Raw genomic sequence first — 23,356 nt, 5'->3', positions numbered from 1 at the left:
GGAAAAGGCACAAAAAACGTAAGAATTCCCCCCAAAAGAGCCGTGTGCGAGAGGCGAGGAGAGGGGCGTTTCTTTGGCAAAAGCGCGAGGGGAGCCCCGTGTCCCGGTTGGGGGTGGCCGCAACACCTTCACACCCCCCCCCCCCCGCTCCCCCTTTATGCTGAAAAAAAGCCAAAAAAAAAGGGAAAAACCGGCACGGTTCTCCCACGAAGGCACTTGGAGGGTCGGGGGTCTGGTCAGGCGAACATGGTGAGCTGTAGCCACTGTGGGAGGAGGAGGAGGGTGTCGGGCGGGTGTCGGGCGGGTGTCGGGCGGGTGTCAGCCCCACGCAGCGCCCGCGGGTACCTGCAGCAAGTCGAAGGTGACGACGCCGTCCTGGTCCACGTCCACCGCTTGGAAAAACCCTGCGGTGAGGGAAATAGTAGGGGTTTTTTTAGGGGGAAAAGTGGGGAAAACGGGGCGGGATTTAAGGGGAAAAGTTGGAAAAAAACAGCGGGATTTAAAGGGAAAAGTTGGAAAAACAGAGCAGCATTTAAGGGGAAGAGTTGGAAAAAGCCAGCAGGTTTTAAAGGGAAAAATTAGAAAAACAGAGCAGGATTCAAGGGGAAAAGTTGGGAAAAACAGGATTTAAGGGGAAAAGTAAAAAAAACCCCTAGAATTTAAGGAGGAAAGTCAGAACCCCTCCCCCCCCTTTTCCTGTTAAAGCGTATAGGTTTTTCTCCAACTTTTCCTGTTCAATTCTGTGGAAAAGTTAAATTCTGGGAAAAGTTGGAAAAACCCCACAGGAGTTAAAGAGAAAAACTGGAAAACTCTGCAGCACTTAGCAGGAAAAAGTGCAAAAAAAAAAAAAGAAAAGCAGGATTTAAGGGGAAAAGTTGGAAACCCCAGCAGGTTTTAAGGGGAAAAGTTGGAAAGCCCACTGTTTTTCTGTTAAAAAGTACAAAATCCCAGCAGAGTTTAATGGGAAAAGTTGCAAAACAGGATTTAACAGAAAAATCTGGGGGGTTTTCCAACTTTTCTCCTTAAATCCTGCTTTTTTTGTTGCATTTTTTTCCAGCTTTCGCCTCAACTCCTGTGGGTTTTTTCCAACTTTTCCACGGAATTGAATGCGAAAAATAGGAAAAAAATATTTTAAATCCATTTTTTCCTAATTTTGCTGTTAAATTTTGTGAGAAATGTGGCAGGATTGGACAAAACCGGGGGGTTTAGGGGTAAAAAGTGACTCACGGAACATGGTCTCCAGGCGCACGAGGCAGCAGACGAAGTTGTCGAAGTCGATGGCCAGGTCGGGCTCCGCGTAGCGGGTGATGATCAGCTCGTGCAGCTTTTTGTTCAATTTATAGCCTTTTTAGGGGAAAAAAACAAAAAAACAACCAACCAACCCACCTTAAAAGCACCAAGAGGCGGGCAGAAGGCCAGGGAAATTCGTTAAAACCTGGGCGGTGTTAACGAATCCCGGGGTCAATCACCGGGGCGGGGCGCTACCTGCTGCTTCCAGCGCCATCCGCATCTCGTAGGCGCTCATGCTGCCGGACTTGTCCAGGTCGAACTTGCGGAAGATGGCCTGCGAGCCAAACACCCCCCCCCCCCAAAAAAGGGGGTCACCCGTGAGGATAGAGACCCCCAAAACCTCCCCACCGCACCCCAAAACGTGCCACCCCCCCCCGCCCAGACCCACCAGGTAGTTGCGGATTCTGTTCCACAACACGTTGAACTCCACCAGTCCCAGCTTCCCGTTGCCGTCTTTCTACGGGGTGGAAGGGGGTTAAGGAAAGCGGGGGAGTTCGGGGGGGGGGCAGCTGGGGGTGTCCCCCCTCCCCAAAAAACCGCTCCCCCCATCGCCGTGGTGGTGGAGGATACATCCATGAGGTTGACCATGCTACGGCAAGACTCGGTGCTGAAGCCTTTGGTCCGGAGATCTTTATCTGCAAAGAATCCGGTCGTTATTTGCGTTAGCGAGTGAAAGGATAATTAAAGAAGATCGTATGGTGGGGTTTTTTTTTTGTGGTGAACCCCCAAAATCCCACCCGGCGGCTCACGTTTGCTGATGATCCGGTTGAGGATGGTCTGAAGCTCCGTGACGCTGATCTCCATGTCCTGTGGGGAGAAGACGGGGTGTTCTCCGGCAGTCCCATGCCACCGACCGCCGGTGTCACCGTCACCGCCGGCATCACCGCCACCGCCGGTCCCGGCACCCCCCCTTACCGCCCCCCGCCAGCTGCTTGAAGAGCTGCTTGAAGTTGTCGTCGATTTGGCTTTCGGAGAGCACTTTCTGAGGGGAAAAAACAGCTGTTTTGGTAAAAAGGTGACACCGCGGCAGCCTACGGGGTTGTCCTCCCCCCTCACCTCATCCGGCAGCGTCGCCTGGATCTTGTCATCCATTTCCCTGCGGAGATAATAAAGGAGAGTTTGGCCTCAAGAGTCGCCGGGGATCGTTAGCGCTAACGAGGCGTCTCTTACTCGGTGCCGGCTTTCTTCTCGGAGAAGACGCGGAGAACGAAATCTCCTTCCTTGTTGGGTTCGAAGGTGGAGGGCACCACGATGTATTCCCCCGGCGGCAGCCGGAACCGGGTGCTCACCTCCCGCAGGTTGATGAATTGCTCCGAGCGGGCGCGCGAGGCGTTGGCCAGGAAGAAATCCCGCTTCAGGTGGACGCCCGATTTCCCCACGTACTGCCGGAACGGGGTAAAAAACCACCCACAATAACCCCAAAAACACCCGCCGTCTTTCCTGGTTCACCGTTACGGCGCGGTAACGGTGATATTATCGCCGCCGGCGAGTTGTACCCACCTCGGGAGGAACCTGTAAGGAGAGGAGAGGAGAGGAGAGGTGAGGGAGCGCGGCGCAAGGGGTGACGCCAGGCGACGCCGGGTGACGCCGTTACCTCGTAGACGGCGAATCCGATGGTCTCCATGTCCTTGCCGTAGCGGCGCTCGCGGCGCCGGTGCTTCTGCATCAGCGCCAGCAGGAAGCTGCAGCCGGGCTCGCGCCCGCCGTCCTCATCCCTCTCGTCGTCCACCTCCTCCAGCTGGATCTTAAACTGCGGGTTTATCCAGAAAGTAGCTAAAAAAAAAAAAAAAAAAAAAAAGAGCAAAAAGAGACTAAATCGATGCCAAAACCAACATTTTTGAGGTGAAACTCCTCACCGGCAGCGCCTACCGGGGTAGTTCCTGCAACCGCCGGCCGTGCTGCCGCGCCGCCACGTCCCGTCGTAGAGCCGCGTGTTCCACTTGCGGAATTTGCGGGATTGGAGAGCGTCTGGGGTGAGGTTACAGATCTCCAGGCGGGTGAATTCCCGCAAGAAATCCCGGAAGGACATCCTGGAGGAAGAGGAAAGCGCCGAAGGTCGGGAGCGGAAATTTTCCCTCTTTTCCTGGCAAAAAATGGCCGGGAAAAGGGTTTTTTAGTCCCTCTTTGCTTACCAAAATTCACCGTCCTCCATTTTCACCATCAGCTGCTGCCTCAGCGACGGCTCCACTGCGTTCCACTCGGACGAGCTGCAGGTGGCAAATGGATCTCAGCCCTGGGGCCAAGCCACTTCGTTAATTAACGCTAACGAAGCCTCGTGGTCCTCACTTGTCGCTCCACGGTCCCGTCCACTCCACTTCTCCCCAGGGATTGCGCATACGGATCAGGCCCAGGGACTGCCCGCGGTAGTTGATCTGCGAACGGCGCTGTCAGAGCCCACGACCCAAAAAGCGCCGTTTTCTCCCCAAAACGGCGTCGCCTCTCACCTGCTTGGCCCCCGTCACTGAGTACGCGTGTCCCTTCACCAGCTTCTTGAACGTCACCGCCTCCATGTCGAAAACGCTCGTTATCTGTGAAGAAACGAGACGGCGGCCGCGTTAACGGCCTGCGATGCCGTGCTTGTTCTAACGGTGGGTAAAAGACCCCCAAAATGTTATTTTTTAACCCAAAAAAGACCCCTCACGTCGATGGAGCAGCCGAGCAGGGAGCCGCGGTCCAGCGCCTTGAGGATGATCTGGTAGAGATCCCCGGGAGGCTTGCGCAGGTCGTACCACTCCGTCACGCCGCCGGTGAAGTCCTCGAAACCCTCCGAGGTGCTGCCGCCCGACAGCGCCTCGTAGCAGCCGTTCACCCTGGGCGGCGGGAGGAAGATTTGACCGGTTTTGGGGTATTTCACCCCGAAACGAAGAAGGGGAAAGGGGTGAGGGCGTACTTGGCGTAGGCTTTTTCCAGTAAGGCGCTCCAGAACTCGCTGCCTTCGGCGGAGTGCACGAAGAGCAGCTTGCCGTCTTTGGTGGGCAGGTAGTCGTCCACCACCACGTCCAGCCACTCGCCGAACTGCCAGATCTGAAGGGAGCGGGGAAGAGGAAGAGGAGGAGGCGGCGAGGCCAAAGATAACCCCCCCCTTTTTATCCAGGGAGAGGCGTTTTGGGGAGAAAACACCCATTTTTGGGTCCCGCAGCGTGCATCCCCACGGGGATGGTTCATCAGGGAAACGGTGGCGGCTGCAGACCAGCGTGAGATGAACCCGGCAGCCATTCTGTGGTGGAAAGCGCCTGATTTGCCCCCAAAATGATGGAGGGGAGCCCTAAAATGGTGGAAGGGAGCCCCAAAATGGTGGAGAGGAGCCCCAAAATGGTGGTGGGGGGCGTGGTTTAAGCATCTCACCTGGAAATGGAAGATGCCGGCGTAGCCGTGCTGGAAGCTCTGCCCGTGCGGCACCACGCGGTGAAGGATGGTGTCGTTGAGCGTGAGGGAGGCAATGGCCGCCAGCAGCCAGCAGTCACCTGCGGGCACCGGTTTCGGCTCAGTTTGGGGGTAAAAAAGGCAATTTTGGGGTCACTCAACACCTGCCTATCTTTTTTTACGCTCCATGGCTGTTCAGGGGGAAGCCAGGGCGGGCTCTGTCACGACCTGCCGGGGAGAGGTTCGAACCTGCCACCGGCGGTAACGGCTACGGTACGCAAACAAGGCTCGATTTGGCGAAACCATCCCCCAAAATCTCTGATTTGAGGCAAAAAAATAGAAAACGAGGAAAAGCGAAGCATCGGCGCTCCCTACCCAGCGCTCCCTGGCAGATATCGGTGCGCGTGGCTCCGTCCACGATGAACTGCGGGCGTGGACACAGCTCCTGCGGGGAAACGCCCCCAATTTGGTCACCAAAATCACCAAAATATGGATATTTACGTTTTTTTTTCTCGATGCCACCGCACCAGGAGGAGTTTGCCACGCTAACGACCATCGATTACGCTGAGGGAATTAAAACCCAAACGGCAAGCCGGCTGTTCCTCTCCAAACGCTGTTAATTAGCGCCCCGTCGTTAACACCCCGGCTCACCGTCGGCCTCTTCCACTGGACGCCGTAGGTTTTGGAGCTGCTGGGGCCGAGCTCGCGGAAGCCGAGGGAAGCGGGAGCCGGCGGGAAGGTTTCATCGCGGAAAAGGGTGCCGGAACGCCGGCATTCCTCCACCAATCGTCCGTAGTCCTGCCCCAGGTACCGCACCGCGTTCTCGTGCCGACCCAACCCCAACGCCTTCGCCCGTTGCCGTTGCACCTGCGCCGAAACGCCGGTGCAGTACACCGGCACGATCGGCTCCTCCGCCATCCTGGGGAGAAAACACGGGAAATGAGTAAAATCGGGAAAAACGAGCGTTAAAAGTTGGGGGTTTTGCCTCCTTTTCCTCTTCGGCGCTGCTGGGGTTGGCACCGCTACCGTGTGCCACAGCGGCTACGCTCTCCCTCGCGCCAGGATGAAGTCGGGGAGCACCTTGTGCCCCCCCTTAATTAATTCAGGAGAAGGATAACGAGTGCATTTAAAGGTGTCTCTCGTTAGCGGGGGGATCTAACGACAAGTAATTAGTGCAGCCTCGTTTGCCGGGGGGTCGGCCTGAAAGGGAGAGGGGGGGACATGGGGCTTTTTAGAGCCGCGTACCCCAACCCTGCCGGGCGTTTTGGGCATTTTTGGGGGGGATTGGGGGGATTTTGGGGTCTGCTTTAGGCGCCCTGCTGCCAGCAGTTTGAAAGAAAAAGGGGGATTCTGCCCCAAACCCGCCCCCCCGAGTTGGGTTTTATTAAACCCAAGCACCAATTATGATCCCGTGGAGATCTTATTTTGGGGGGGAAAATGCTAAAAACCGCGGTAACTCCCCCAAATTTGGGGTCCTGCCTGGGCCGCATGGGGTTGGGGACGATTGGGGTGATTTTGGTGAATGGAGCCTGCCGCTGTTTTGGGGTAAAAAGCGGGAATTAAGAGGGCGGGGAAGCCCTCCCCCCCTCACACACACACACCCCCCCCCCCGCCCCGCAGCAGCTGCTCGCTGCCGGTAACCCGAGCAGGCCCAAAATAGTTGGGTTTAACCTCGAAACGGCCTGTTGGTAATTAAAAAAACGCCAACGATTACAGCACCCGGCAGCCCCAAACGCTGACAAATCGAGGGGAAACTGCCCCAAAAACAGGTCCTGCAAGTTGCAGCGTGTCACGGCCGCTCCCCGCCAGCGCAGCCCTGAGCAACGCTGCCAGGCCCCGTGTTAAACCCCTAAAGGCCTTAATTAAGCATAGGGGAGCTTAATTAAGCGTTGGGGAGCTTAATTAAGCTTTGGGGAGCTTAATTAAGCACTAATTAGAGCCACTAAGGGAGTGACAGAAAGGTGACACGGACATTGGCAGCGTGACCCCCCGAGAATGCGGCCGAATGCGGGCGTTTCTGTCACCCCAAAGCCCAGTGCGGCCCTGGGGGGGGGGGGCGGTTCAGGGACACCCTAAACCCATGGATTCTGCCCCAAAAAAGCACAAATTGTCCCCAAAATGAGGGTTGGGGGATGGGGGGGAGCCTCTAACCCCCCCCCCCGCCCCAAGCAGGTTTTTGGGGCACAACTGAGGCCTAGCTGACGGGGCGCTTCGCCGCCTTAGGGACCCTCTTCCCCCACCCCATTAACGAGGTTCTCGCTAACGAGTTGCCCCGTTAACAAGGTTCCCCCCCAGTGCCCCCCCTCTGCTTTCCCTGCACCCCCCCTCACCCCCTAAGAAAAAGCAGGAGCCATTTGCTGCCCCCCACCCCTCGGTGACAAGCCCCTCCCCACATACGCTTTTTGGGTAAGCAGGACAGAAATCGCCTCTTTTCACCCCGTTTCCAGGAGGGCAGCGAGTACCCGGTGCCCCGGCAGGTGCCGCGGGGCAAACGCTCGGCCCGGTGACGGCACCTCAGCAACCGCTTCCCTTCCCGTCACGCTGGGAAGAAAACACCAAGGAAAATGAGAAAAAACAGCAAAACCCACTCAATTTTGAGCAAAAACATTAAAAAACAACCCCCAAATCCTCCGTTCCCGCCCCGAGGCAGATTTAACCCCCAAAAACCTCACTTCTGGTTAAAACAAGGTTCGGTTGTGGGGTGGGGGAGCCCCCCCCCCAGCTCCCAACCCCTTCCCGCCTCTGAAAACAGAAGAAAAACGGGCCAAAATAATGGGTTTTACCCATTTTCCACGTTTTTTTCCCCCCAACCCGCCAGCGCGGGGAGTTGTGTAAGCGCCGGCGGCCACAAAAGTTGAGGAGGGAATCGCCTCCCGCCTTGTCACCCGGGTGCCGAGGGTGGCTGTCACCTCCCCGGGGTGGGGTGGGGGGACACGGGGACGTACCTCGCCGTGGGAGGGGAGCGCTCCCAAACTCGCCGCTTTTGGGTAAAATAAGGAAAACCGCAAAATATTTAAATATCTCAAGTCTTCCTTCACCAGGAAGGCGAGGCCGGGTTGAACCCCCCGCCCGCCTCCGCCGAGACTCCTCCCTGTGCCGCTCCTCCCTCGGAGGGTGACGGGAGGGGAAATGGGGTAAAATTGAGCGATTTTGGGGGTGGCGGGGGGACCCCGAGGTGTTTCCGGGGCCGTTTCTGAGGTTTTTGGATCTGTCGTCTTCCTGCGGCTGCAGGTTTTTCGCCGCATTGCAACGGCCGCTGGCAGCCGCAGAGGGGGGAACGCCGCTGTGGACTGGGCGGTGCCGCAGGCCACACACGTGTGCGGAGGGGCTGGACACGCATGGGACACGCGTGTGCACAACTGAGACGTGTGGGATGTGTGTGCAGAGGGCTGGGACATGGGAACATGCACGTGCAGAGGGCTGGACACACTTAGGACATGCGTGTGCAGAGGGTGGGGACGCATGTAGAGGGCTGGGACATGCATGGGACGTGTGTGCACAACCGGGACACACATGGGATGTGTGTGCAGACAGCTGGGACGTGGCAACACATGTGTGCGGAGGGCTGGGACATGCATGGGATGTGTGTGTGGAGGGCGGGGACAAGTGTAGAGGGCTGGGACACGCGTGGGACGTGTGCAGAGAGCTGGGACACATGTGGGACAGACATAGCACACGTGTACCAAGAGCTAGGATACGCGTGTGCAGAGAGCTGGAACATGTGGGGACATGTGTGTGCAGAAGGCAGGGACATGTGTGGAGAGAACTGGACACACATGGGACATATGTGTAGAGGTCTGAGACACATGTGCATGCAACCAGGATGCACATGGGATATGGGTGCGTGGAGGGCTGGGACATGCATGGGACACGTGTGTGTAGGGTCAGAACATGTGTGGAGAGCAAGATGTGTGGGAACATACATGTGTGGAGAGCCAGGGTATGTGTGGGACGTGCACAGGTTGAGGACATGCAGGGCACATGTGCAGAGGGCTGGGACACGTGTGCAGAGCCAGGACACACAAGGAACACACATGTGTGAAGGGCTGGGACATGTGCAGAGCCAGGACACACAAGGAACACGCATGTGCCTGGGCTTGAACACCCCAGAACACGTGTGTGTGCAAGGCTTGAGCATGTGACATAAGCAGAGAGCCAGGACACACACGTGACATAGGTGTGACACGCATGTAGCTGCCGCCATCCCTACCTGAGCCCGCACGCTGGGTCCCTCCGCCCACAGCTCCGAGCTCTGGGGAGAAAGGAATGGCTCCGGGTTGGGGGGTGCGGGGGGGGGCAGCCCCCCCACCCCCAAATTTTTATATATTTTTTTCCACATACAAAACTAGTGATTTTTGTTTTTTTAAATACTTGGTGTTGCCTGTTTTCCTTTCTTTTTGCATGAAAAGGGGGAGCCGGGTTGGTGTCACCCCCACCCTACACAACCTTCGGCCTCACCGTGGAGGGAAAGAGCTGAGGTTTCGGGGCTAAAAAATGGGAAAAGGCTTGGGCCATGGGTAGAAAACAAACGATTTTGGGCAATTGGTACTCGTGAGGGTTATAAATGGGGAAAACAGGACAAAACCACCCAAAAATCACTCATTTGCGCTGCAAAAACAGGGAGTTCGGCTCCACCGCGAGCAAAGGAGAGCTGGGAGTTAAAAAACCCCCAACATTGGCTTCGCTGTGAGGGGGGAAAAAACAAACCAAACCAAAAACCACCCCAAAAAAGCACATTCTGGCCCCAAATTGAGGCCATCTCAGCCTGCGTTTTGGGGGCGATTCAGCGCGTTTTGGGGCAGTCGGAGAGCAGGGCCATACTCTGGCGGCGGCGCGGCCGCAGGATGAAGCCGTCCCTGGCCCGGGCGGCTCCATCTTCCTCCTCCTCCTCCTCCCGGGCGCGGGCAGGGGGGCAGGCGCAGCGCAGGCAGGTGGGGGGGCGGGGGGGGACCCCGCTGTAGGGCCGGGTGGCCCCGCTGTGGGGGGGGGGGCCGCTCCCGCAGCCAGGCCCAGTGCGAGGGTTCCGCCGCCATCACCTGCCGGGATGTCAAAAATGCGATGGTTTTGGGGGGGAAACCCTGCGGTTTTGGGGCTTAAACACCACCCCCCCGCTGCATTTTGGGGGGGGCTTAACTCCGTCCCCCTGCAGCATTTTGGCAGGGGACTAAAAAACAGGGCCCCCCCCAGTATTTTTGGGGGCCTAAATAACACCATCCTCCACCCCCCGGGGTTTTTTGGGGGGGACACCTTTAAAGTCCCAACCCCCCACTGGGATTTTTGGGGAGGGCTTTTAAAAATCCCCATGTTTTGGGGGGCTAAAAACACCCTGGTATTTTAGGGGAGAGGTTAAACCCCCTGGCACTTTTGGGGGGGGGGGGGCTTAAAACACACCCCACCCCCAGCATTTTTGGAGGGGCTTTAAAGCCTGCTGCATTCTGGAGGCTTAAACCCCCGCATTTTGGGGCTAAAATGCTGCATTTGGGGACTTAAAAGTATCTTGGTTCTGCAACTGAGTTGGTGTTAAATACAGGTGTGAGTATCTGGCAGCAGCCGGCATGATGTGGGGGGGCTGCCCCCACCACCCTCCTGCCAGGGGGTGCAACTGGCCTGACCCCAAAACCTCACTAATTAACCTTAAAAAAAAACCCCAATTTTCAGGAAATCCAGACATTTTTCAGCAGGGAAAGTGGCAGCGGGCAGCAAACCTGCCGTAAAAATTCAATTTTTTTTTTCTTTTTGTTTTTTTGATTCTCACCACCTTTGGGGATCTTTAAGGATTTTTTTTTTTTGAGGGGGGGGTCTCCCTGGATTTTTTGGGGTGAGATAAAGGGATCTTGGGTGCGTTTTGGCAGATGCAGCACCGACCTCCTCGCAGCAGTGCCGGCTGACGGCCGCCCGGTAGCTCATGCGGGCCCAGAGACGGTCGCGGCGGCGGAGGAAGCGAGGGAAGAGCTGACGCCAGCGGCGGCCCAGCGCCCAGGGGAAGATCTGGTACTTGTGCTCCTCCTCATCCTCCTCCATGTCGTTCGCCAGGTACCTGCGGGGCGGAGGGGGGAGAAAGCGAGGTGAATTTGGGGGATTTGGGGCAATTCAGCAGGGAGGGATAACGGGAAGCGGATGAGGCGACTTGGGGATCTCTGTGACGGTTTGGGGTTTAACTCCCTTTTTGGGGAGATTTAATGGCAACGTTAGAGTCCCACTCCATTAGCCAGCGCTCTGGAGAAGCGTGATTAGAGCCCCCCCACACACTTTGTTAACGAGCGGCGGGGGCTTCGTTAGAGCCCCTGCTTCACTAACGAGGTCACCTCAGGGTACATACAGGGCAGTGAAGAGGTTGAGGCGGGTGTACTCGCTGGTGGGCAAGCCGGCGCGCTTGAAGTACGTCAGCGCCATCGCCAGCAGGTACTGGGAAATGAGGAAAAAAAGTGATTTTCAGCACAAAAAAGATAAATTCAGGCCAAAAAGGTGGGGTTTTCTTGAAAAAATAATAAAATGGTGTTTTTTGAAGGACTAACTTTATCAGAAATCCTGCAGCAGACGTCCATCGACAAGAACTCCTTCACCACATTGTCTTCTTCAAAACAAAAAAAATTATTACGTAAAAATAGTTTTGGGGGGAAAACCACCCAGTTTGGGGGTTTTTAGTAACGCAGGGGATTTGGGTTTTTCCCCCCGTTTTTACAGGGTTTCAGTGGTTTTGTGGCTATTTCCTTACCCAACAGGCTGAAGAAGGCTTCTCGCTCCTGGCGGTGCAGCTGGAAGCTCTTGGAGATGCTGGTGGGGTTGGGGGGCTGCCTGCCAGCCTCCCAAATTTGGGTGCTGCTGGGGGGGTGTCTCTCGCCGCCGGGGGGGGCTGGTGAAGGGGGGGGCTTCATAGAGGTGGAGGGGGCCTGGCCTGAGGGAGAGGGGGGGAGTGGCCCAAAGCCCCCCCCCAAAACCAGTCAGCCTTTAATCCCCCCGAAAGCTCTAAGTACCCCCAAGACCCCCCCCAAAAAACAGACCAACCCTTTAACACCCCCAAAAGTCCCAAGCTCCCCCCCCCCAAAAAAACAGACCGGCCACCCCAGTGGACTTTGAAGGGGTTGGAGATGGGGGGGCAGCAGCTGAGCTCCCCCCAAATAGATATTCCTGGGTCAAAATAAAAGATACTTTAACTATGAGGGTGCCAGTCTTTGAGGGATTTGAAGGATTTTTGTTATACCAGCTACAGGGGTCAGATGCTGAAAAAAATCAAAAAAACCAATAAATACAACAATTTTGGGTTAGACTAGCTCTTGTCTCAACCAAAGGGGTAATAAAGACAACATGTTTACTCTCCAAAATATAAAGCCACACTTGTCTTCAATAAAAGAACAAAACCCACCTTGTTTTTACAGGATTTATTACCGCTCCCCAGCACCCAACCCCAAACCAACCAGCAGCACAGTGAGAGGGGACACATCTCACCCTCACAGCTGCTCAACAACTACCCTGAAAACTATCAATGAAATAATAAAAACCGCTTTATATTTCTCATTTCAGGCACCTTGGTAGTATTACCATCACCCAGTCACCAAGACATGGCTTGCCACCTCCTCAGGACATGAAGACATTGTGGTAGTTCCCTCACAAACCACCACACTTGGTTAGAAAAGAGCATTTTTACTCCCATATTAACGCATCCTCCTGTTCAAAACAGTTTACTTGTGCTCAGGGACGCCAAAATCTGGCTTAAATGAGGTAAAAGGTGCATAATTCTCCTCTTTCTCCCTCCTCAGAGAGTTTTCCAAGCAAACAGAAGAATACTTAAAGGGCTGTACTTGCCTCCTCTCCTTTGATCCCAAGGTAGGATTAAAAGGACATAGTATGTAGGGACAGCAAAGCCCCGAGAGAGTTAATTTCCCCCTTCCATGTTCCCCTAAAAACCCTCTTCCCTCACCGCAATGGATACAAAGCACCGTGCCACGTTGTTCCCTTGTATATGAAGTGGAAAGGGGAAAATAAAAGGATTTACAACCTGGTTTTCACCTCACAGCGCCAGGGCTCGGTCTCCCCTCAGCAAACAGGGTGGAAGGGGATAAGTTTACCTCATGGCACCCCCCTTTTCCCCTCACAAATTGGAGGAAACGAAGAAATCACCTCAGGGAGCAACGACGACGCCTCGCTGCACCCAACCCCTTTTCCCGCCATTTTCCTCTCACCTGAGCGGAGCGCGCGGGCAGCCACGACGCGTGCGAGGAACCAACTTGACCCCGCCCCTCCCGCGGGCGTCGTCTTCTATAGGCAGCGCGCCCGCGGCGCCAGCCAATCAGAAGGCGGAGAAGGAAGAGGCCACCACCCCTTCTCCCCCTCCCTTACCCGCCGCTGCCTGTCAAAGGCGGAGAGGCGGGACGCTGGGCGGTGTTAGCCAATGAGAGTCGTGGAGCGGCGGAGGAGGCGTCGCTGACAGGCTGGGCTCTGTGAGGGAGCAAGTGTGAAGGGTGGGGAGGCTGGAGGCAGAGCGTGCGTTACCCCCCCCCCCCCCCGTGGGGCCGGGTGAGGGATTTTGGGGTTTTCTGAGGAAAAAAAGGGCTGCGCAGCGCCTGGTGGGGACACAAACCCATCGGGTGTGAAGTGAGGTATGAGAAAAGGGCTAAAAAAAAAGGCAAATCCGGCTCAATTTGGGTCTCCCCAGTTGGCTGAGGGGAACTCGGGGCCTGCCGCCAGCCCGCGAAGGGGGGTAACGGCGGGGGGGGGGGTGTTATTGCCCCCGCCATAGGCCGCGCCCAGAGGGGAGCGGGGAGGGCTGAGGCCGAGCGCAACTCATCGCCCGTACCGCCCCCTACCCTAGCAACAGCCGCTGATTAAGCGGCGCCTCGCGGGGGATTTTTCTGATTGGTCGAATGCCGCTGGGGCTGGCCAATGAGAGCGAGACACGGGATCCTTGGCGTTCCCGCCCACACAAGCGCCGGCTGCGGGGCAGCTCGGACCGTACCAAGCGCGGGCGTGGGGGGGGGGGGAAGAGCCCAGCGGGTTGGGGGGCGTTGTGAGGCCCCCCCCTCCACGCCACACGTGAAGAGCAGGCGGGGAAGGGAGACCCTCACCATCTCCCTCGGGGGGGAACCGTTATGGTGGGGGGGGAAAGCAGCGAGGAAGTGACCCCCACACACACTCCCACCCACCCCCGGGCTGCGGGTGGTGCGGCCCAGGCGGAAGTGAGGTGTCGCGCACTGAGGCGCTTCCGGTGGGGGAGCGGCCTGGAGGCGGGGGGGGGGGCGCGGCGGCGGGGCTCGATCTGAGTGAGTGAGTGGGAGGGGGGAACACGGGGGGAGTGGGGGAGTTTGGGGGGAAGCTGGAGCGAAAGGGGGGGGCCCGGGGTCCCGGTGACATGTTGGGATCCTGGTGGAGTAGGGGACGTGAGGGGAGGGGCGTGGATATGGGGAGGGGGGACATGGGGGAGTGGGGGGGAGCAGGGACATGAGGGGGGACACCTGGGGGGCTGGGAGGGGATACAGGGAAGTGGGGAGAGGGGGGGCACCTGGATGGTGGGGGTATGTGGGGGGCGGCTTGGAGGGATCGGGGGGTATTGGGGGTACTTAGAGGGGCAGGGGTTGGGGGGGGCACTGGGGGAGCGGGGTGGGGGGCCGCAGGTGGCTTGAGAGGGGAAGGGGGACATGGGGGCCCTTAAAGTTGGGACCCGAGGGTGGGCAGGGCACGGGGGGCTGCGACGTGTGTGGGGGGGCATTAGGGGGCAGCTAGAGGGGTAGGGGACATGATGGGGGGGTCGTGTGGGGCACCTGGAGGTCTGGGACACGGAGGTGGGGACGTTGGGGACAGCTAGAGAGACGGGGGGGTGTGAGGGGGGACACGGGGTGGGAGTTGGGGCCTGCAGTGGGGCAGAGCGTGGGGTCTGCGGCGTGAGGGGGGACAGGGGACGTGGGGAGGGATGTAGGGGCACCAAGTGGGGCTGGGGGAGTTGGGGGGGGTGGATTGACTGGCACCTGAGGGGGTGCGAGTGGGGAGGGGGGACGTGGGGAGGTGGACAGAGGGACGGTGTCTGGTCCCCTACTGCAGGGAGGGAGAGGGCAGGGGGACAAGGAGGTGGCACTTGGGGAAGAGCTGGGGACAAGGAGGTGACATTTGGGGCCACAGGAGAAGGGACGTGGGGACGCAGCAGCTGGTGACACCGAGTATGTAGGACACGGGCTGGTGGCACTGCTGGGAGCGTTTTTGGGGCAGAAAAGCTCTGTCTGAAACTGCACGTTTTTTGTTACTCACAGGAATTGTTAGCAGGTTAAATAAAATCAAGTCGTTGGCGGCATCATTAGTTTTAGGGTCTTGTTTTCCTGCCGGGTTCAGAAATCGCCCCAGAAAGAGGTTTGATCATGTCCTGAAGGTGTGAGGGCGGCTATTTAATCCCCTATGTTACGCTAAATTAGGGGTTTTTTTTAGGAAGAATCCTCTTTTTTGGTGCGATTTGATGGTTTTTAATCTGGCAGGCCGAGCCGGGGAGATGCTCTGCACGGCAGTGGTGATGGCGGGGAGCCTGGCGCTGACGACAGCGGTGGTGGCTCACGCCTATTACCTGAAGCACCAGTTCTATCCCACTGTGGTTTATCTCACCAAATCCAGCCCCAGCATGGCTGTAAGTACCCAGCTAATTAATTAGCGGCGGGTAATTAATCCCCACAGCTGGGATGGGGAACAGGCCTGCCATCTCGTACGGCGGCTTCACGGTGTGGCGGGGGGGGGGCGGTGTGGGAGCTCTCATCGCGGCTCACTTCTGCTTTTGGTGACCGAAATGGGTGGTTTTCCGTTTAACGGTGCTCACTGAAAACACCGGAGACCCCCTGGGGAGAGCGAGCACCTGCGCCGAGAGCTGCCGCAGCGCCGATCGGCGCATGGGGAGGGTGGGAAGACGTCGCTGCCGCTTCCTCCTGCCCGCGCGGGAGCTTTTGGGCAGCCCCAAAACGGGGTTGGGGTCGAGCCGGTACCCGATCGCCATCTCCTCCATGCCCTGGGACCCAAATTCGGGGCGCTAAACTCTCCCCTGCGTCTGGTTGTCGCTGAAACGAGTTTTGGCTGCGCCACGGCTACTTCCCCATCGCTTCCTTCCCCATCACCTCCTTCCCCTCCCCATTTTTCCCCCCGCAGGTTCTCTACATCCAGGCCTTCGTGTTGGTTTTTCTCCTGGGTAAATTTATGGGCAAGGTGTTTTTCGGGCAGCTGCGGGCAGCGGAGATGGAGGTGAGCGATGGCGAGGAACGGTTTAAATTCGGAGCCAGGGACGGGCGGATCCGTTGCCGGCGCTGGAGGCGGCGTTGGTGCTGTTGATGGGGTTAAAGCCCACAGGGGCGTGTGGATACTGAGAGCTTTTGGGGAGATTTTGAACCCCGAGAGGCCTTTGATGCCATTTTGGGAGGGATTTTGGACCCGCAGAGGCCTTTGGCTTTGTTTGAGGGGGGATTTTGAACCCTGACAGTCCTTTGGCTCCATTTTGGGGGGGATTTTGAACCCTGAGAGTCTTTTGGCTTCGTTTGGGGGGGATTTTGAACCCCGAGAGTCCTTTGGCTCCATTTTGGGGGGGATTTTGAACCCTGCGAGTCCTTTGGCTCCGTTTTGGCAGGGATTTTGAACCTTGGGCACCATTATGGGTTCGAAAACGGGGAGCGAAGGCTGGGGGAGAAGCCCACCGCGCCCCCCACCGCCTCCCCCTCTCCCGCAGCACCTACTCGAGCGGTCGTGGTACGCCGTGACGGAGACCTGCCTGGCCTTCACCGTTTTCAGGGATGACTTCAGCCCTCGCTTCGTCGCCCTCTTCACCCTCCTCCTCTTCCTCAAGTGTTTCCACTGGTTGGCTGAAGACCGGGTGGACTTTGTGAGTGCCGGATGGCAAGAAACCGGGTGTAAAAAAGCCTTTTTTTGGGAAAACCTCAACCCTTTCTCCACCTCTTTTACAGATGGAAAGGAGCCCCAATATCTCCTGGCTCTTCCACTTCCGAATTGTCTGTGAGTATCTTGCTTTTTTCCACGCTGGGCCGGATCCTGCCCAGCTACAGGCGCTTTGCCATTTGGCGCGTTGCCAGCAGCTGGTCAGGAAAGATAATTTTGGCACCACGTTTGCATACAACCAGGGAAGAACCCGGTGCAGCCGAGCGTGCGACCATCGGCGCTCGATAAACCTTATCAGGGCAGTCTCATTAACGAGGGCGTGTTAATGGGGCTGCAGAGGGAGCAGGATGGGGTTGCTGGGGGTTTAACAAGCTCCGGCTTTGCCGGGTGGGAAAAATACGAGGCCGGATCCACGGTGAAATATATTTCTGCTTCCAGAGAAGCAGATTTAGGGACACAAAAATCATCTTTTGAAGGAATTGGGGGTTTTTTTTGGTGAGACATGAGGACACAAGATGTGGCTTGAAGCAGAGGGGGCTTCAAACGAGACAGCCTCGTTACCAGGATGTGTTAATTCGGTCCTTCGTTAGTGCAGAGCCATTTAGCCCTCCCTGGGACCGATGCTCCTCGAGAGTTCCCCTCTTGTGGTGGGATATGTTTTGGGGTGTGATCCTTGGAGCTTTAGTTTTTGGGGGTCTCCCCCCACCTCGAGGTTCATTATCTCTTTCCCTCATTATCCCTTCGTCCCGATTCCTTTCGCCCACCGCAGCCCTGATGTTCCTCCTGGGAATCCTGGATTTTCTCTTCGTTAACCACGCGTACCACAGCATCCTCACACGAGGAGCCTCCGTCCAGCTCGTCTTCGGCTTTGAGGTAGGAGATGGCTTCTCCTTGGGGACGGACAAACCTCCACGTCCGTCCCCGGGGACAGACAAAACGGCTCTTCGGCCTGGTCCTCACAGCCTACCGCGCTCTTCCTCCCCGCAGTACGCCATCCTCATGACCATGGTCCTCACCATCTTCATCAAGTATGTCCTGCACTCCATCGACCTGCAGAACGAGAACCCTTGGGACAGCAAAGCTGTCTACATGCTGTACACGGAGCTCTTCACGGGTACGTTGTCCTCTTTCCCCCTTTTTTCTTGTCACACCCAATTTTGGGGTTGGGGGTGGGGCTTCCCAGCTGAGTGTGGCCCGATAAAGCTTGATACATCGTTACCAAGCTCAATTAGCCATCGAGCAATGAAGGCATGAAGTGTGGGTGGTACTCAGCAGCACCTGAAGGTCTGATCCATCTTAGTTAACGATCTGGGTGACAGAGCAGAGTGTCCCATCAGCCGCTTTGCCGGCGACACCAAACCAGGAGGGGTTGGCTGATGCGCCACAGGGTCACGCCACCATCCCAAGGGACCTTTTCCAGCTGGAAAAACGGTCCAGGAAGAACCTCACAAGGTTCAACAGAAGAGATGGGCCCAGTCCAGCAACCCCCGACACGCTGGGCAATGGTTCAACCGGGGGTTCTGGTGGACACCAGGTTGGGCACAAGCCAACAACGAAGACCAGCAGTGCCCCGGGAGGGTTGCCAGCCGGTTGAGGCAGGTGATCGGGGTGGTGAGGCCACACCTGGAGACCTGAGGTCTCTTCTGGGCTCCCCAGTCCAAGAGGGACTGGGACAGACTGGAGAACGTCCCAACGAGGGGCCACCGAGCCGACGGCGGGACTGGAGAGGCTGGGAGAGCTGGGACTGGTTGCTCAGAGAGGTGGTGGCACCTCCGTCCTTGGAGATGCTCAAAAGCCGTTGGGTCACGGTCTTGGACAAGCAGCTCCTGGTGGCCTGCTTGAGCGGATGGTTGGGCCCGATGACCTCGGAGGTCCCGTCCCACCTCAACCAACCCTCAGTTGTCCAAGAATAAGACCCCGATGTTCTTCTTTCCCCCAGGTTTCATCAAAGTTCTCCTCTACATGGCCTTCATGACCATCATGATCAAAGTCCACACCTTCCCGCTCTTCGCCATCCGCCCCATGTACCTGGCGATGAGGTGAGGTGACTTTTGACGCGGCCTCCGGCGCCGGCGCGGCTGCTGACGTGCCGTCGGCTTGATCCCGCCGCTTCCTTATCTTCTTCCAGGCAGTTTAAGAAAGCGGTGACGGACGCCATCATGTCCCGCCGGGCCATCCGCAACATGAACACGCTGTGAGTAAGACGGAGAACGCCCCTTTCGTCCTTTCCGGGGTGCTTTGAGCTCCGTCGGCGTCTCCTCCAGGGTTGCTTTTGTGGTGGGATCCACCTAAAAAAAACCCAAATTTGAGGAAAATGCCTCGTTTGCCGCACGGGAAAGAGGTCGGAAGGACCCTGTAGGGTGACGGGGTCGTGGATATCTCAAGCTCCTCCTGCCGAAAAGCTTAATTTACCCAAAAATTTGGTGGATAACAGTGAGGAGGAAGGGTCAGCTGGCGGTGGGGAGGACCAAGAAGTCCGGCTACCTTCCCACATCCCCCTCAAACACCCCCTGAAATGACGGGAAGGGTTTTTTTTTCCCGGCGTTTTCCACCTAACTCTCCTCCCCGCGCAGCTACCCTGACGCCACGCCGGAAGAGCTGCAGGCCATGGACAACGTCTGCATCATCTGCCGCGAGGAGATGGTGACGGGCGCCAAGCGTTTGCCTTGCAACCACATTTTCCACACCAGGTGAGTGAGGAATGGGGGCGGCACACGCTCCCCGTCCCCTCAATTGCGGCGTCTCCGGCGGTTTTGGTGTTGGCGGTGAGGTAACGGCCCCGCTCGGCGGTTGCGGAGGTGGTGGTGGGGTGTTTCGGGGAGGACTTTGCCGCCACCGTGACCTTGCCGTGCGATTAACGGTGTCCGTCTCCTCTCCAGCTGCCTGCGGTCGTGGTTCCAGCGCCAGCAGACGTGTCCCACCTGCCGCATGGACGTTCTCCGGGCTTCCCTCCCGGCACAGCCGCCTCCCGAACCGCCGGAGCAAGCCCCGCCGCCGCCCCAGACCCCCCAAGTTCCTCAGCCCCCCAACTGTGAGTCTCTTTTTGCGCCCCGCTATCACTCCTCCGCAGTGGAACGGGTGCCACCAACCGCCGGTTACCCATCACCGTGCCGGTTGAGCTTTGCCAGGGTTGTTCACCGTGGCGCTGGAGGAGCAAACAGCTGGAGAAGAGGGTTGGGAAGTCAGGTCACCGTGGGTGGCGGCGCGAGCCGGTGGTATTTCCACCTGCGACGGCATGGGTTTGGGGAAGCTCTTGCCGGCACGGTTAAGCCTGGTTATCAAACCGGTGACCTGGCGTGTTCCAGCTGGCTGCGGCGAAGGAAATTTGAGCGTTTGGGGCTCTCACCACCCTCTTCTCCCTCTGCAGTTCCCCAGGGAATCCTTCCCCCCTTCCCCCCGGGCATGTTTCCCTTCTGGCCACCGGTTGGTCCCTTCCCACCGGTTCCCGGCGTTCAGCCGCCCAACAGCGCCGATAACACCGCGCCGAGCTCCAGCACCGCTTCGGGTGAGTTTTCTCCCAAAATCCGAGGGGTCGGCGCTGCCAAAATGGGGCTCCCTCCTCCCCTGCCACCCTCAACGTCCCTCTTGTCACCGCAGCCGCCCGGCCCGGTGACTCCGCCAACGCCGGATCGGAAGCCGCGGCGGCAGGGACGGTGCCGGGTCTTCCTTTGCCGCCGCCGTGGATGGGAATGCCGTGGCCGCCCCTCTTCGGTAAGACAGGGATGGGGAAGGATTTTGGGGTTCAACCCCTGGGGCTCTTCCCCTCACCCCTCTTCTCACCGCAGGCTTCCCGCCGATGCCGGTGCCGCCGGCCGGCTTTGCCGGCTTGACGGAGGAAGAGCTTCGAGCCATGGAGGGCCACGATCGGCAAAACCTGGAAGCGCGGTTGCAGTGCCTACAGAACATCCACACCCTCCTCGACGCTGCCATGGTGCAGATCAACCAATACCTGACGGTCCTGGCCACCATCGGGTAACTTTGCCGAAAAAAAAAAAGGGGGGTTCGGGGGTGTCTAGAGCGGGCAGGCAAGATTTGGTTACGGCAAAGCCGCGCCCTGCCTAAAAAAATCCCTGAAACCGCCCCAAATCTTGATTTATTGTTTCATTTTCTCCCCTCCAGGGCGCCCCGGCCCGTCGCTTCCCGGCCCCTCTCCACCCGCGAGACCCCCACCGAGGAGCCCACCCCGCTCCGCTCGCCCGGCAGCCCTTCGGCATCCGCAACCGCCGCCGGCAGTGCCGGCACCGCGGCTGCCGCCGGTGCGTGAGGAACCCACGGGGTGGGGGAAACACCCTGGGAGAGACCGTCAGTGCTGTCGTGGGGGGGGAAACGGGGATCCTGGGGGGTCCGACTGCCCCCCCAAACGCCCCCCGTACCCTTTTATAACCATCTAATGATAATTTCTGCGTCGCCGGCTAATTACCACGGTTGTTAATTCTTCCGTTAATTAGCCGCGTGTAGCCCCAGCGTCTTCTCTTCAAAAAGCCAAATCCCCCATTAAAACACTGCGGGGAGCCCATCTCCCGGCAAAACACTGATCCTGGGCCTAGCTCACGGTTAAAACTGGGTTTACTGGTTTTACCGGATGCTAAACTGGTGCCTTTCCCCTTTACCAGATCCCACCGCGCCAGCGGGCGCCGAAGGCTTCACCGCCGAGGAGGAAGAGGAGGAAGAGGACGGTGGCGAAGGCTCGTCCTCGCTGGACGAACCCGACACGGCGGAACTCCGCCGCCGCCGGCTACAGAAACTGGCGTCGCCGCCGGCAGCCTCGCACTGACGCCCGCCGGTTGTGCCGCGGGTGCGCCGCGGGCGCCGTTTCGGGGCTGCCGACCCTCGTCCTCGGCGTTTCCGGAGCCTCGGACGCCGCGAGCCGAACGGCGCCTCTTTTTCTGCCTTGTTTTTTCCCCCCGTTTTCCACCAAAACCCCGGTCCGGAAGCAAAACCGATTCCCGGCTGCGCCCGTTGGCGCCCCTAAACCATTGCTGGCCCTTTTTCCACGGCACCGCGGCAAACGGCCACGTGTCTTGACCCGTTTTTCCCTCTTTTTCCCTTTTTTCACCCCAATTCTCTCTACCTCTCCAGTGACGCAGGATCCGGTGTGTGTTTTGGAACCGGCGGTTGCGTGTATTGCGGTAACCGCGCCCGCTTCGGGGTGGTAATTAAGGACGGGGTTTGATTGCGGTGACGGTGATCAAGCGAGTGCCGGTGCCGCTTAAAATTGCTCAAAATGGCCCGTTTTTAACCCAAAGTCGTCTCCAAGCACTCCCGGCTGCAGAGCAGGTCGTCACCGGTGGCATCGACGCAGCCGAAACCGCCTCGAGCTGCGTCAGCTTTGAGTTGCCGCCGCGTTACCAGGGTCCCCGGGATTTTGGGGTGACCCCTCCCCGGCTTTCACCTCCCACCCCCTTCGTTAGCAAACAAGCTCGTTAACAGTATTATCCCATCACCCCCCCCCCGGGGAAAGCCGCTTCCCGCACCGAAATATCCCCCCCTTCAAGCCCGTCGGGGGAACCACGGTGCCGATCGGCGCCTCTCTGGCACCCCACGGCAACTTAATAAACCCCGGAATGCTCCGCCTGAACCCGACCAGTCCCTAACTGGTGCCACGGTGCGCCCAAACTGGTTTTTACCGGTTTCGCTCTGCCGCCGGCGCCAGGAGGTGCTTCTTTTTTTGGTCTCATGGTCACTGGCCACCTCCCAACCGTGAAATTTTTGCCTCGTTTCCTTTCGCCGGCGGTCGGCGATGCCTCTGGCGTTGCGCCGGCGAGGCGGCACCGTGCCGGCGAGGCGCCGCCGGTGCCTTTGCCAAAAAAAAATGTGGCGCCGCCGCCTCTTCCGCCACGTTTCTTCTCCGCTCCAGGGACGCCGCGACTCTTCAGTGCCTCTTTGAACCGAAAAGGGCTTCAAGGAGCCCAAATATCTCAGGGAAAAAAATAAAACCGCGTTCGGAGACGGCGGCAACCGGAGCGTTTTGGGGCGGAAAACGGCATTTTTTTGCACCAAAACCGGGTGGCGGCGAGAGGACGGCGCGGGGTGAGGAGGTGGCGGCGGGTGATTTTTTTGGGGGGCGGGGAGGAGCAGGATTGGTTATTTTCAGTAACGAGGCTGATTTTTTTTTTCTCCCTACCCTTAAAGTTTTGGTTCTCCTTGCCCCAGGCTTGAGCGTATTAACGAGGAAATTGGCAATAACGAAGCAGTGGTGGGAGATCACTGCGGAGCCGCTTTGGGGAGTTCATTTTTTTAACCCTTTTTTTGTTTTAAACATTTTGAGCCAAAATAATGAATTTTTGTGGCTGGTTCTGTTTGGCGTTGGGGTTTGGGTTTGTTTTTTTTTTGTGGATTCCTCAAAATTTCCTTCATTTTGGGGTGGAAACTACGGGAAGGGGGAGGGACCGAAGACACGCAGGCAACTGGACTGGGGACGTTTGACCCCAAAACCGCCCCCTTTCACCCCAAAATAGTTTCCTTTCCCTTTCGGGTGGCGTCGGCGTTGGAGAAATTATTTAATTTGTAAATAATGTATAAATTTTTAATAGCTTAATTGTAAATACAGCGGAATAAAGGTTGCAGTAAAGCTTGGCGCTCTTCCCTTGGTCAAGACGGTGGTTGGCCGCTCTAGGCCCGCTACGTTGTCTCTATGGTCCTCCCCCTGCGGTTGTTCAAAAGCTACTTGACCGCTCTGGTCTGTCTTCTGCCCCCCCCCCCCAATCCCAAAGTCTCTATGGTTGTCACGGAGCCTCCGGGCCGCTCTGGCCTCTCTTCCCCGCCGTCTCTCTATGGCATTGGAAGAGAAACCGGAAGTCGCTCTAGCCCCTTCCCTCGTCTCTATGGCCGCCTCCCTTGTGCGAACCTGGTC

The 23,356-nt window shown here is 57.8% G+C and overlaps 3 protein-coding genes and 1 long non-coding RNA gene across 7 annotated transcripts; 1 reads left to right on the top strand and 3 right to left on the bottom strand.

The window, feature by feature from the left end:
- Window positions 1-191: 191 nt before the first annotated feature.
- On the bottom strand, window positions 192-8,059 carry CAPN1 (calpain 1). Its single transcript, XM_052775083.1, has 23 exons — window positions 7,599-8,059; window positions 7,051-7,194; window positions 5,305-5,572; window positions 5,029-5,098; window positions 4,636-4,754; window positions 4,181-4,314; window positions 3,932-4,100; window positions 3,735-3,818; window positions 3,577-3,662; window positions 3,423-3,497; window positions 3,160-3,320; window positions 2,885-3,063; window positions 2,791-2,802; window positions 2,461-2,672; window positions 2,347-2,386; window positions 2,206-2,272; window positions 2,040-2,120; window positions 1,861-1,925; window positions 1,679-1,747; window positions 1,486-1,564; window positions 1,228-1,344; window positions 346-404; window positions 192-263 (listed from the first exon to the last, which is right to left on the bottom strand). Exons 3-23 carry the CDS (start codon window positions 5,569-5,571, stop codon window positions 237-239), a joined length of 2,172 nt encoding a protein of 723 aa, XP_052631043.1. The 5' UTR covers window position 5,572; window positions 7,051-7,194; window positions 7,599-8,059; the 3' UTR covers window positions 192-236.
- Window positions 8,060-9,413: 1,354 nt separating this feature from the next.
- On the bottom strand, window positions 9,414-11,528 carry SPDYC (speedy/RINGO cell cycle regulator family member C). The gene is made up of 5 exons (XM_052775091.1): window positions 11,369-11,528; window positions 11,169-11,227; window positions 10,973-11,058; window positions 10,519-10,690; window positions 9,414-9,689 (listed from the first exon to the last, which is right to left on the bottom strand). Exons 1-5 carry the CDS (start codon window positions 11,526-11,528, stop codon window positions 9,414-9,416), a joined length of 753 nt encoding a protein of 250 aa, XP_052631051.1.
- Window positions 11,529-13,001: 1,473 nt separating this feature from the next.
- Window positions 13,002-16,562, bottom strand: LOC128135992 (uncharacterized). Its single transcript, XR_008233240.1, has 3 exons — window positions 16,344-16,562; window positions 14,890-15,001; window positions 13,002-13,089 (listed from the first exon to the last, which is right to left on the bottom strand). It is a non-coding gene; the product is annotated as an uncharacterized LOC128135992 (long non-coding RNA).
- On the top strand, window positions 13,085-23,074 carry SYVN1 (synoviolin 1). 4 transcript variants are annotated; one of them, XM_052775079.1, is made up of 16 exons: window positions 13,085-13,250; window positions 15,111-15,256; window positions 15,766-15,858; window positions 16,337-16,489; window positions 16,572-16,620; window positions 17,273-17,376; window positions 17,491-17,617; window positions 18,443-18,542; window positions 18,632-18,697; window positions 19,077-19,193; window positions 19,383-19,534; window positions 19,871-20,008; window positions 20,101-20,214; window positions 20,289-20,475; window positions 20,623-20,759; window positions 21,117-23,074. In XM_052775079.1, the coding sequence occupies exons 2-16, from the start codon at window positions 15,125-15,127 to the stop codon at window positions 21,275-21,277; spliced, it is 1,830 nt and encodes a 609-aa protein (XP_052631039.1). In that variant the 5' UTR covers window positions 13,085-13,250; window positions 15,111-15,124; the 3' UTR covers window positions 21,278-23,074. The 4 variants fall into 4 exon arrangements, with proteins under 4 accessions (XP_052631039.1, XP_052631038.1, XP_052631042.1 ...); XM_052775078.1 differs by lacking the exon at window positions 13,085-13,250 and adding an exon at window positions 13,851-13,910; XM_052775082.1 differs by lacking the exon at window positions 13,085-13,250 and adding an exon at window positions 13,898-13,914.
- The last annotated feature ends 282 nt before the right edge of the window (window positions 23,075-23,356 follow it).

Source organism: Harpia harpyja, chromosome 27 (genome assembly GCF_026419915.1).
Source record: "Harpia harpyja isolate bHarHar1 chromosome 27, bHarHar1 primary haplotype, whole genome shotgun sequence".
Classification (NCBI taxonomy): Eukaryota; Metazoa; Chordata; class Aves; order Accipitriformes; family Accipitridae; genus Harpia; species Harpia harpyja.
The sequence above is the reverse complement of the archived record's forward strand: the minus strand, read 5'-3'. Positions and strand labels throughout refer to the sequence as shown.